The sequence below is a fragment of the Grammomys surdaster genome, unplaced genomic scaffold (genome assembly GCF_004785775.1).
Source record: "Grammomys surdaster isolate TR1022 unplaced genomic scaffold, NIH_TR_1.0 126197, whole genome shotgun sequence".
NCBI lineage: Eukaryota > Metazoa > Chordata > Mammalia > Rodentia > Muridae > Grammomys > Grammomys surdaster.
The window spans coordinates 585,749-598,680 of NW_021621002.1; the positions used below are offsets into that span (position 1 = coordinate 585,749).

Here is a 12,932-nt window from a genome sequence, read left to right on the forward strand (position 1 = left end):
GTGCACAGATGTGTGTGGATGCAGAACAGCACAGGGGCTATGTGCACAGGTCTATGTGGATGCTGTTGCACAGGGGACAGTGTTGCAGCAGAGCTAAGAAGGGAGTACCTTTATTATGCTGCAAAATGACGTTAGCACTTATGAAAGTGGGAGTGGGCCGGTCTTCCTAGGGCTGAGGATGTAACTCAGCAGTGGAGTGCTTGCCTAGCATACACGAAGCCCTGTACCCCATCCCCAACATCACAGGGTCACTGGATGGCTCGTACCTGTGATCCCAATATTCAGGAGATGGAGACTGGAGTATCAGAAGTCAAGGTCAGCAAGTTTGAGACCCTGACTCAAAACAGAAAAAACAAACAAACAACAAAAAGGTAGATCCAGCCATGACACTATTCCTGAAGATAAGGAAAACCCATCCAAGTCAACTCATGAATATTTATGCTTCTACACAGAAGCATACATTATTTTCCAACACATTACTTAACATACATAAGCACGTGGCATCCCTATTCTTACAGTGTTAATAATAGGCTGCACCTCTGAATATCGGATTAGGCAAGGTTATAGCAAGAAAGAACATTTGATGGAAAAAATGGCAAGCTGGGGGGCTGGTACATGCTTGAATCCAAGCAGTGGAAAAACTGAGGTGAGAACATTGATACCATCCTGGGCTACCCACATGGTGGCTCACAATGACCTGGTAACTCTAGTTCCAGGAGACCTAATGCTCTCTGCTGACCTCCACGGGCCCCTGCTTGCACGCGGTGCACAAACTCTCAGGCATGTTCACGTACGCATAAAAATTAAAAATAAATGTTTTTTAAAAACTAAAATTAAACTGGGCAGTGGTGGCACACTTTTAATCCCAGCACTTGGGAGGCAGAGGCAGGCAGATTTCTGAGTTTGAGGCCAGCCTGGTCTACAGAGTGAGTTCCAGGACAGCCGGGGCTATACAGAGAAACCCTGTCTCGAAAAACAAAAAACAAACAAACAAAAAAAAAAGACTAAACTTAAATGGCGTATGTCTATACCACACTTTGCTGAAATCATTCTCATTTCAGATCCAGAGACAAAAGAAAAATGGCCAACCGAGAAGACATAGACAATTTACCTCTCAGTTCTATTATACACATCAACTAGGAAAAGAAAGTTAGCTTGCTTTAAATTCTAGTTTAGGATCCTGTGTGGACCATTAAACACTGAAGACAATGTTTTTGAACACTATAAAGACTACCAAGGCTGGTACAGCAGCCCCACCCATTTCAGTGGCTGAGGCAGGAAAATCTCTTGAACCCATGAACTTGAGGCAATCGTGGGCAACACTGGGAGATCACTGTCTCAAAAATAAACAGTCCAAGCATGGTGGCAAATACTTAAAATCCTCATACTTAAGAGGCTGGGGCAGGAGGATGACAAGTTTGAGCCCAGCTGGGATGGTACAGGGAGTCCTCCCAACTCTATCTCAAAACAACACACACACAAAAAGAATATCCAAGACTGCCTCACCTGAGATTCACGTAGCAACTGTGGTCCTGACATAGCATCTCTTAGTGAACTAAAACTCTCCTTGCAGGGTGACTAGCCCTGGAGACATCCCTCTACTGAGAATGGAGCCAGCTGCAGACCAAAAGAGGACAGGCAAAGTCTGACTTCCCTGCCCCCTCTCTCTGCACCATACACTCCCAGAGGTGGCTAGGCCTCCAGGCGAATTGTGCAAAAGTTGTTTCTCCCAAGTGGCCACGTCGACCAGCAGCGAATGGGACCTGGCAGGACAAAGACACCAGTAAATGATCTGGCAAGCTACCTGTCTACTGCCCAGATGGAAAAATGAAGGAAGGTCGAGATGAAGGAAGGGAAGGCCGAAAAAGCAGTCAGGGCATGGGCTGACCTCCAGCGCATTAAAATACTGTGTGGAAACTCTTCAAAGGAGGGTCAAGCTGTCACACTCTGTTAAAGAGTATTACTCTTAGGCAATTGCACCAATTAAAAAAGTTATGTTCCCACAGATAATTCTTAACAAGGGTCTGGTCAGAAAAATAGACCCAAATCAAGCCATTCATAGGAATGCATAGTAACCCGCAATGCCCCACAGAACCAAAGTCCTGCCAATAAATCTTCCCAGGGTGCGGTGCCTTGTCAACCTGCCAGTGGCCTCCAGGGACCTTCATAGGAAGATTACTTTCGCCTAATTCAGAGGCAGCCCCAAGGCTCATACCTCAGCAGCAGTGTCCTAGCACCATCTCCTTTGTCACAGTACACTCACGCTTTAAATACGGCCTGCCTGTGTGAGCATGCCCTGACGAGCCACTAATCATGTCTCCCAGTCCACCCAGGTGCTACCCAGCCCAGTGGCTCTTCTCAGAGGACCAGGCCTACTGAAGCAATGTGCCTGGGTCCCGACTTAAACAGATTTATAACTGAATGCCTAGACAGGAGGCACCTCACCCAAATGCAATCAACCAAATTCTCTCCCAGGAATCTGGACTTGAGATAGAGTCTGGTTAATCATGCGCACAGTACGTTAAGCTGGAATCTCTTGAGAAAACCTCCAATGCAGTCCCTTGGGGATCTGGAAACAGACATCTCAACTCATGTTCCTGGAATTTCTTACAGCATCAGAGATGATTCCAATAAATTCCCTCTGTACTCTGCTCTAGTCAGCTGGAATTGGCTTGTGTTCTCTTCTCAGCCATCATGAAGGCATGGCTTGCCTCTGTCTTTATTGTTATATCCCAACATTAGAAACTTAATTGGATAATTATGCTAAATAATTTTGCAACGAGACTAACCACTAGGATTCCTTACTCCTAATCTATCCACTGAAGACCTCCTGGATACTACTTCTCTACACAAAAACCTCTAATCGCTATCAGGACTTCTACGGAACGGTTCCTCCACACCTGACCAGCTCTAGGGCTCCTGCCTCCTGATCCAACTATCAAGAACTTTTTTTTTCTTTTTCTGTTCCTTGAGCATGATACTGTTCATACCCAAGCTTTACACACACCTCTTCCTCTCTTAAGCACACTCTACATTGAAGAAATAAAATCCTGTCAACGCTCAGGACCTATCTCAAGCATGGGGTTTTCCCCCAGAGGCTTCTCCGGCAGACAGAAAAGCCCTTCTCACTGGAATTGGCAGAGGCATGGATGTCTGCCCCTCACTTGGCAGTCTCTGCATTCCAGCTGACTTACACGAAACACAGAGAGTTTACCACAGAGTCGAGAAGATATTTATTCTCCAGATGGCCAATGTAATCATACCTGTCTGCGCCTGGTGCTTCAGCTCCCATCTCAGCCTCCCTTCATTCCCTCTGTCTCTATAGCTCTCAACAATTTCTAGTTTGCTGTGTAACTTAGAGTATATGTGTTTTCCCAGTAGAAATGTAAGCTTCATAAGGTCAGAGATTCTGCTTTAATCACTACCACATCTCCAGAACCTGGAAGAGTAGGCACTCAATAAGTATCTGTTTAATGAACAAACAAGTGGGTGACTGAACGGAAATGTAGTGCACTGAGCTCCATCAAACCTATAATTCTTTTCGAGAAAAGGTTTTCAAAATCCTATCTTCTAGACAGCTGGATGAGTAGGGAACTTGTCCCAAATGCAAATGCTTCTTGGACCCAAACCCCCAGAGCTAGCAAACCAGAAACTGTGTAACAATCTCTGTAGGGGATTTGGACACATAGTTTGAAAGCTTAGAACAGCACAAGTTGGCCTACCTACCAACACATGCAGTGGGCATCAATCAAATGCCTGCACCTTGGAGGTCTGCAGACAGACCTGAAGGCTGCCAATGAACCAGAGAGAGGACTTTTTGCCAGGATAATGAAAATGGAAACATACTCAACGTTAGCCCCAGAAGGAAATCAGAGCACCCAAAAGTGTTGTTTGCCTTATGCTCACGCCAAGAAATGCGACGGAACTCCTAAGATGAAGCTGTCAAGGCTGGCCACAGCACCGGCAGGTGGAGGCTGCCGTCTGCTTGCCTCACCACAGCAGACACAGGAACACATTCACAAGCCCACAGAGGTTAAACAAAGCCACATCCAAAGCAGTGGCCAAGGGCTGACAGTCCTAGTCATCTTTGTAACTGTGAATGTCCATGTGCAGAAAAGGCCCTTTGTCTTCAAGTGTCTGACAGAAAAAGAAGAAACAGAAAAAGACACAGAAAAAGAAACAAACACAACACAACAACAAACCTGTGGTACAAGGTTCTCTTGCTGTTTATGACTCTACTCAGAGTGCAAGTCCTCGTTTTCTTTTCTTTCTTAACAGTTATTGGGGGTGGGGGCATGCACGTCATCAGGAGAGGCAGCAAGCACCTCTACCCACTGAGCCATCTCATCCGTCTGACAGTTGCCATTTTCTTCTGGCCAAACCGCAAGGCAGCCAAAGCCCAAACTCCTAGATTTTTCCTCTCTACACACACTTTATATACGGCTGGAGACACAATGGCTCAGTGGAAAATTTCATACTGCTCTCTAAGCAAGCAAGGGTCTGGTTCCCAGCACTCCTGTCAGGCAGCACACAACTGCCTGTAACTCGAGCTCTCGGTGGTCCGAAACCTCTGGCCTCTGAGGGAATACTGGACACGCATGTGCTCATATCCATATACAGACACATAATTAAAAATAATAAAAATCTTTTTAAAGTTAAAAAAGAAGAGACTTTCACCCTCATATCCTAACATTCCACAAATTCCAAAGGAATAGAGACCTGAGAGGGAACCAGTGAAAGAGCTCCTCTGTGTCTTGCCCTTCACAGTCCCTTGGCAGCCACTTCTGAAAGAGAAATCTGATCCCTGAGCCCCAGGACTCAAAGTCTTCCTAGACTTTCTACTGTCCATAGACAAGGTCCAAACCTCAATAGCCAGAAAGGGAGCTCTCATCAAAGCTGGCTGGCTCCTGGCTGTTTCCTATAAATATGCATAATTCTATGTCAATTGAAGGTTTTTAAAGTCTATTGAATGTTTTTAAATCTTTCCCTCTAGCTTTTCCCACGTGTCCCTGCCCCACTCTCTGAGACCACACCAACCAGGCCTCGCTTTGGCAACACCATGCACCCCCCTCCACACCGTCCTACCAGCCTTACCCCCTCCCCCACCAAACTGCTCTCCTCAGCCCCTCCCTAGTACATTTTGCTCTTCCTTAGATCTTATCCCTGCAATCTAGAAACTCTATCCTGACCACCCACCTCTTGCACACACATAACATATAGTTAAGCCTTCTGTGTGAGTCCATTGCGTCTTGCTTTTCTTCCACCATTTTTATGGCAGACTACAGAACACAGATTATGGTCATAAACTGCCTGCATTACGATTCCCACACGACCACCTCAATTCTCAGGTGTCTTGGGCAAGTCATTTGGATATTCTCAGCCTTATTTCCTTAATCTGTAATGAGGTGTCTTCCTTGCTGTCTTCTGAGGGTAGATGATTCTTCTGAGATGAAAATAATTTTACCTTGTGATGGCACAGGGTAAAACAAGGTATGGCCTCCTGTGAGAAAGAGCAGGCTCTGCTATTCTTGTGCCTGTCTTGACATTTTGTAATTACTTGCCTGTGCTAAATGACAGTCTCAGAGAGAAACGTGTAAGACTAGAACTCTTAAGGACAGACAGTGCATAAATGCTATGGTTGTACCAAGGTGCTCTTCCCACTGTCCTATTAGTCATCCCTAGAGAGTAGAACTTGTTCTAATGGGAATATGGGAATTCTTAGTTACCGTCAGTTCAAGCAAAAAAAAAAAAAAAATCACTTTATAATGAAAGAAAAAATCAAAGCTATACAAATAACCAAAGAGCACATGGACAGATGCTCAACCTCTTTACAGATATAAAGATCAAAGCCTTGATGAGGGGTCAGAGTATTACTATGTAGTTCTGGCTATCCTGAAACACATTATGTATACCAGGCTAGCCTCAAACTCACAGAGACCTGCCTGCCTCTGTCTCTCAAATGCTGCAACTAAAGGTGTGTACCACCGCATCCAGAAAATATAATTTTTCAAAAGATAACTAAAATATTAAAAAAGAACACGATGAACTAGGAACAGTGACGGAGGGAATGACAAGTGAGTGAATTATAGAAAACAACTGATAGATACTTTTGAGATTCTGGGCTTCAAAAAGTCTCATTTGATTCAACAATTCCAATCCTGGGTATTTATCCAAAAGAAATGAAACGTATTTTCAAAAAAAAAAAAACCTTATTATCATATGATCTATATTTTCAGGGTTGTTTTTTACATATTATTTTTATGGGGGGGGTGCCATGACATGTATGTGGAGATTAGAGTACAATTTGTGGGAGTCATTTTTCTCCTTTAACTATGAGAGTCCCAGAGACTGACTTTAAGTCATCAAGCTTGTCAGCGAGTGCCTTTACCACTGAGCCATCTCCTGAGCCCTATACATTCTAGGAGAACTACACACCAGGAGAATACCTCAATTAAGCTGGGTTGGTATAAAAACTACAATTGAAACAGCGCTATGACAAGGTCTGGCGATATAACTCAGCAAGAGAGCCTGACTAGAATGTACAGTCCTGGGTTCAATCTCCCTGTGTGTCCCAAAAAATAATTAACACTAAGGATGACCATATCTAAGAATTTTTTTGTGCTACATAGTACCGACAAGCTAAAATTCTTTTACATACTCACTACCTGTAATTTCAAAAAAGTGTGGCTGCTTGAATTTGGACACAAGCCCATTCAGGCACATAGCAAAGGCTCAACAGTTCCCTGTCTAATGGAGTGGTCCACCAGGAGGGCACGGCCCAGGTTAGTAACGGCAGTCTCGAGAAAGGGGCAAGGCTGAAGTGAGCTGAAGACTTAAAGACAAGTGATGTGGGCAAGCCCATAGGGCTGCTCCAGGCCACCTCTCCCGCAGTCTTTGTAAAGTCGGAAGGGGAGGGCACAGGAGTTACACACAGGCACAGCATTTGAATTCCCATAGCCTGAATCCAATGTTTGCACAGGTCTCACTGGTCTTCTTTGGTTACTTCGTTGGTGTTAAAAAAAAAAAAATCCACAAGGTTCTTCTTGTAACTCCCCAAAGATTTAAATGAGTTCATGCATATTTATATATATACAAAACAGAACGGTGCCTAACATCTCAACAGTTCAGTACAGTGGCTGCGATTATGGGACACCTACCTCCTCTTTCTCCCAGTTGTCAATACTAAGGCTGGGTTGACTAGACAATCCAAGGATGAAACCCAGGGACCAGTCAAGAGGGACCATCAAGGAGGAGGGTAGGCATCACCCACTCTTGGAGGTCTCGCTGAGTGGCCATTTTACAAGTCTGAAAAACATGTGCCGCTGTGCGGGGCAGAGAGGAAAGGAGGAATTGTCCTGGCCACAATCTCAAGGTTCCACCTCCCGCGGTGGTCGGGGACAGAAGGCTCAGCCCATCTCGAGAGGCATGGGGAGGGCGGCGGAAGGGGTGGGGGAGGGCTGGTGGAGGTCCTTGGGGAGTGTGGGGGCACGGGGTACCTGGAGTCGAACTTCTGGCCGTCGAGGAATGTCCCCACGTAGTGGTAGCGCACGAAGTCGCCGCTGCGCACGGTGCGCGGACACTCATCAGGCACGAAGTTCCGCTGGATCTGAAGTTCCGAGCTCACAGCCAGGCCCAACACGGGGGCCGCCTGCCCGGTCACCCAGAGCAGCAGCAGGAGCAGCGACCGGCGCCGCCAGCCCCGGGCCCCAAATGCCATCGCGCGGCCTGCACAGGGGAGGCGAGGGGCAAGGCTGGGCGCGCCGCGGCGGTGCAAACGTGGAACGGTCTCCCGGCTGGCCCCGAGCTGCAGCGCCCGCCCCTAGCCACCCGCGTCCGCCCCCTGCCGGGCCGAGGGGAGGAGCCGCGCCCAAACCGAGGGGCGTCGACCGGCCGAGACCGGGAGCTTGGGAATTCCTCTGCCCTCCCCGCCTCTAGAAATCCGGAGAAGACTGCTCCGATTGCCAGGCCCCGCGCCTGAGCACTGCGGGTCCCAAGAGACGATATGGAGACTCCTACGTGGCAGCGGATCCAGTTTCCCTTTGCTGCTCTGGGAAAGGAAGGAAACTTAAAAGAGTCTTTTTTAAAAAACTTAGTTACTGGGGATGTACACTACAAACAACCCGGAACCATCCCTCAGGATGTTTTTGAGTGAGTTGCTGTGAACTAAAGTTGTCAGTGAATGTAAGTTCCTGAGCATGTGACAGCTTGGCCAGAGCTCCAGATCCCACAAGCGACCACTCCTAGTTAAATGCATCCTCGATTTATCAAAACTTTGGAATATTAAAAGTAAATCGCCAGAGCTTTCTCAATTCGTTTTGGAAAGCTACCAAATAATCCAGATACCGAAACCTAGTAAAGACACCAACAAATGAGAAAAATAGGCAATGGGCACCAAAAAAGGGGGGGGGGGGGTAATTTCTTTAAATAGCAGCTAAATAAAACGTAAGCACATGGAATACAACGGCTACCTGAGTGAGCTGAGTTAATAAAGTTTCAAAGGCAACTGCAAAGTGAAAATAAAACAGGATACTTAAAAAATTAGTATAGAGCTTATTACTAGAATCCATCGATCTAATAAGAAGCTACAGATGGGGATGGCCCTCAAAAAAAAAAATGTTAGTTACCAGTTTTCGTAGTGAAAAAATAAAAATAAAAAACAAAAACAAAAAAAACAACTTGGTGTGTCCTAAGTTACAGAACAAAAGATTAAAGGATAAAGGAAAAAAGAAATCCATACTAACTTAGCTTCAAGTTAAATCAACAAAGAAAAAGAAAAGAAAAGTCGCTCCACATTGCTTCCCTGGACCCTGAAGATCAAGACCACAATCTACTTTTAGAATTAAGCAACCTGAGACTCAATCGAAACCTTTCTTTACTCTGAGCAAGGGCTCTTAGCTGCTGGGCCAGCTTTCCGGGGCTCCCTAACTCCTAGGCCCACCTTTCCAGGGCTTCCTTCCAGCTTTTTCCCAATAGTTTCATGGCTTATATTTAAGTCTTCGATCCATTTTAAGTTGACCTTTGTGTACAGCAAGAGATGTGTTTCTAGTTTATCCAGCATGGAAGCGTATTCAGTTCTCCAGCACTATTTGTAGAAGAGAAGGTCCTTTATCCAGTGGGTGTTCTTGCTGCCTGGTGGGAAAATCAGATGGCTGTGTATACCTGTGGACGCTGGGGATTGAACTCTTGTCTTACAAATGCTTGGTAATGGATCCTAAGCAAAAGAAAGCCTTCTCAGAGTCTCAAGTAGGTAGGAGGACCTGGGTTTAATACCCAGTACCCATGTGGCAGCTCACAGCTGTCTGTAACTCCAGTTCCAGAGGATCTGAGGCCCTTTTCTGGCCTCTGTGGGCATTGCAGATCTGGTACAGAGATACACAGGCAGGCAAAGCACCCATACACCTGAAGTAAATATAAATAAGGATTATTTTTTAAAAAGAAACCATAAAGAGACACCTCAGGACATTGCCCTAAACGATGGTTTTTTTTATAAGATTCCAAAAGTATAGCAAACAAAAGTAAAAGATACACAGGATTATATTAAATCTAGAGTTGGCATTAAAAAAAAAAAAATCGTGGTCAAGCAAAGGAAACAACAAAGGTCCCAGCCTCCAGGTGAGAGGATGTACTTGTATCCTGTGCAATCCACAAGGGATTCATTTTTAAAATATAAGAATCTTGATTTGTCACCTCCCCCAAAATCAACACTAAATATTCCAATTAAAAAATAGTCAAGGGTCCCAGGAAGTAGTTAAGTCCATTACAACGTCAATCTGCCTTATATGTGTGCCAGGTCCTGGATCCAAACCCCAGCTCACAATAAAATAAGTAAATGCATAAATAAATGAGTAAACAAATAGATATTTCTCAAACGGATAAATGAATGTATGCCTGTGTGTGTATATATTTTTCAAGGTTTTTAATTTATGTTCAATGACACTAATCAAAGAAATACAAATCAAAAGCATAATGAAGAGGCTGAAGACAAGGCACAGTGGTTAAGAGCACTTGCTGCGCTTCCAGAGGACTCTGGTTCAGTTCCAACTACCTACATGGTAGCTCACAACAATCTGTAACTCTCGTTCCAGAAGATCTGATACCTTCTTATGGCCTCTGCAGGCACTGTGTGCACGTATGGTGCACAGACATATATGCAGACCAAACGATCCTACACATAATTGTTTTAAATATATAAAAATTTTTAAAACTTAGTAAGGCGTCACTTCAACTCAGAATGGCTGTCGTCAAAAAGACAAAAGCATGCTGTGAGGATGTGGAGAGAGAAGCTTCTCATATTCTTATTAAAACTATAAATTATCATTGCTATTTTGGGAAATAGAAGGTTGCTCAAAATCTAGGAGTAGAGCCACCAGCTGAGGTGAGCCTGGTGGCACAAAACAATAATCAAGCTACTTGGAAGCCTGAAGCAGTAAGATTGAGAGTTCAGGGCCTGCTTGTGCTACAGAACAACTTCAAGTCAAGGAACCTAGCAAGATGCTGTCTCATAACAGAGACTGAGAAAGAGGCTGTGAATATGGCTCAGTGGCACGGCACTTGATCCAATATCCAGGACTACAGAAAGAAAAACAGGAAATGCTGTGACTATCGTGTGATCCAGTTATTCCATACTAAGTATATACCCCCAAGGAACTGAAATCCCAACCTCAATGAGAGACCTGCACTAGCAAGTTTATGGCAACATGCTTTGGAAGGATGAAATGACATCCCTTGCAGAAACAAGGATGGGTCTTGGAAGCATTATATTAAGAAAAGCAAGTCAGTCAGAGAAGAATAGATATCACATGTACTAACATGTAGTAATTGAAGAGTTCCTCTCCAAGTAGAATATATAGGAGATGGATACATATATCAGAGCATGCCTAACCTGCCCAAGGCTTTGGATCCAATGCCCAGCAGGAAGAGAAGGGACAGGAGAAGAAAAAGAGGATGAAGGAGGAGGAGGAAGAAGAGGAAGAAGAAGAGGAGGAGAGAAAGTCACCAGAACACGGGAAGGGTATGGAAGAGGGGAGGATTGGAAAAGGGATATTCAATGGAGAAGTTAGAGAGAAGCTGTGACAGGCGAGGAATCTCAACAAAGCACTCTGACAGCCGGAAAGATCTCACACCACACAACACCTTTACTTTTGAGCTCTGGGGGATATATACAGTTTTTGGGGGGAGAGCAGGTAGCTCCTATTGGTTTGGTTTGAGAGCTTGAGAATGCCTTATTTGCATGGAGGTGTTATTCCCACGTGATCAAGGCCATGGTCCTCTCCGTGGGAGGGGCTGTGGGGAGCGGAAGCTAAGAGAGCCATATGGCTTTGGGAAAGTTCGAAGCAGCCTCCCATCCTACTGGCCTTCTTCAGACCAAGGTTCCCGGGACTTCAGATCTTTTTACCAAGCTTTCTGGCTTTTTTTCATAGCCCACTGCCCCACAAATACTGACTTCCAGGTGCTAGGATGAGGGTCTTAAAACCACACCCACAGAGACATACCTACTCCACGAGGGCAACACCTTTTAATCGTGCCACTCCCTGGGCTGAGCATATACAAAAGTCTATCACAAAGTCTATTACTGACCATCAAAAAGTCTATTAGCTGTGCAGAAGAGAATAGGATGGGACTTCCTATCCCAGTCAGGGGGTCCCAGAGAGATGAGAGAGAAGGACCACAGGGAGAAACAAGTATGGATATGTCATGGTGGAAGGACTAGGAAGAGTTACCATGAGAACACACATAAAACAGAGTGAGCCAGGGCAAGATTCGGATTGAAGATAAAGGGTCATGTGCCTGGGAAAAAGGCAGCCTTAGAGGGTGAGAATAACTCAGAACCTTCCCAGCCTAGGCTTGCATCTTATTAATAAAAGCACCAGGTCTTGCTCTTGGACATTTACCCAAAAGATGACCCACCATACCACAGGGACAAGATTATGCTGGTTTAATAAGTTAGTGGTTATAGAATCTCCTTCAATAGTCATGATTTCCCCAGCACTGAGTAATTAGCTAGGTTTCTTAGTTAGGGTTCCTATTGCTGTAAAGAGGTACCATAACCACCGGAACTCCTATAAAGAAAATATTTAATTGGAGCTGGCTTACAATTCAGAGGTTTAGTTCATTATCATCATGGCAGGATGCATTGTGGCATACAGGCAGACCGGAGAAGTAGCTGAGAGTTCTACATCTGGATCAGCAGGCAGTAGGAAGAAGAGAGTGATAATGGACCTGGCTTGAGTTTCTGAAACCTCAAAGCCCACCCCCCCCAGTGACATACTTCCTCCAACAAGGCCACACCTCTTAATAGTGCCACTCCCTATGGATCAGTGGATGATATTTTTATTTAAACCATCAGATTTCACTTCCTGGCCCCCATAGACTTGTAGCTATATTATAGGACAACTTCAAAAGTTCCATATTCTATCACAGTATCAGCACTGTTTAAAACTCCCGAGTTCAAAATCTCTTCTGAGACTCATGATATCTCTTAACAGTAGTCCCCTATAAAATCAAAATGAAAAAGCAGATTACATACTTCCAACATATAATGGCACAGGATATGCATATCCAAAAGGGAGAAAAGAGAACATAATGAGGAACTACTGGACCAAAGAAAGGCTGTAAACCAGCAGGGCCCACTCCAAACTCTGCATCTCTATGTCTGATGTCAAATCTCTTCAGATCTCCAACTCCTTTCAGCTTTGCTGATTACAAAACACTTCTCTGTCTTAGGCTGCTTCCACTTCCTGTTAGCATCTCTCCTTGACAGATATCCCAAGGCTATGACATCTCCAACATTTTGAGGTCTCCAAGCAATCAAAGCTTCACCTTCACAGCTTCACATAATGTTTCCTGTAGATCTTCGTGCAAAGACAACACTGACACATGCCTGGTCTCAGCAGCTTTCCTTAGCCATGGAGAGAGATTCTGTAACCCCATTC

The 12,932-nt window shown here is 44.9% G+C and overlaps 1 protein-coding gene across 1 annotated transcript in view; it reads right to left on the reverse strand.

The window, feature by feature from the left end:
• Fkbp9 (FKBP prolyl isomerase 9) overlaps positions 1-7,863 on the reverse strand; it is a 46,411-nt gene extending 38,548 nt beyond the window's left edge. The window contains exon 1 of the mRNA XM_028758357.1: positions 7,497-7,863. Within this exon, the coding sequence (XP_028614190.1) occupies positions 7,497-7,717 (221 nt within the window). The 5' untranslated portion in view covers positions 7,718-7,863. The remainder of the gene's footprint in view (positions 1-7,496) is intronic.
• Between the last annotated feature and the right edge of the window lie 5,069 nt (positions 7,864-12,932).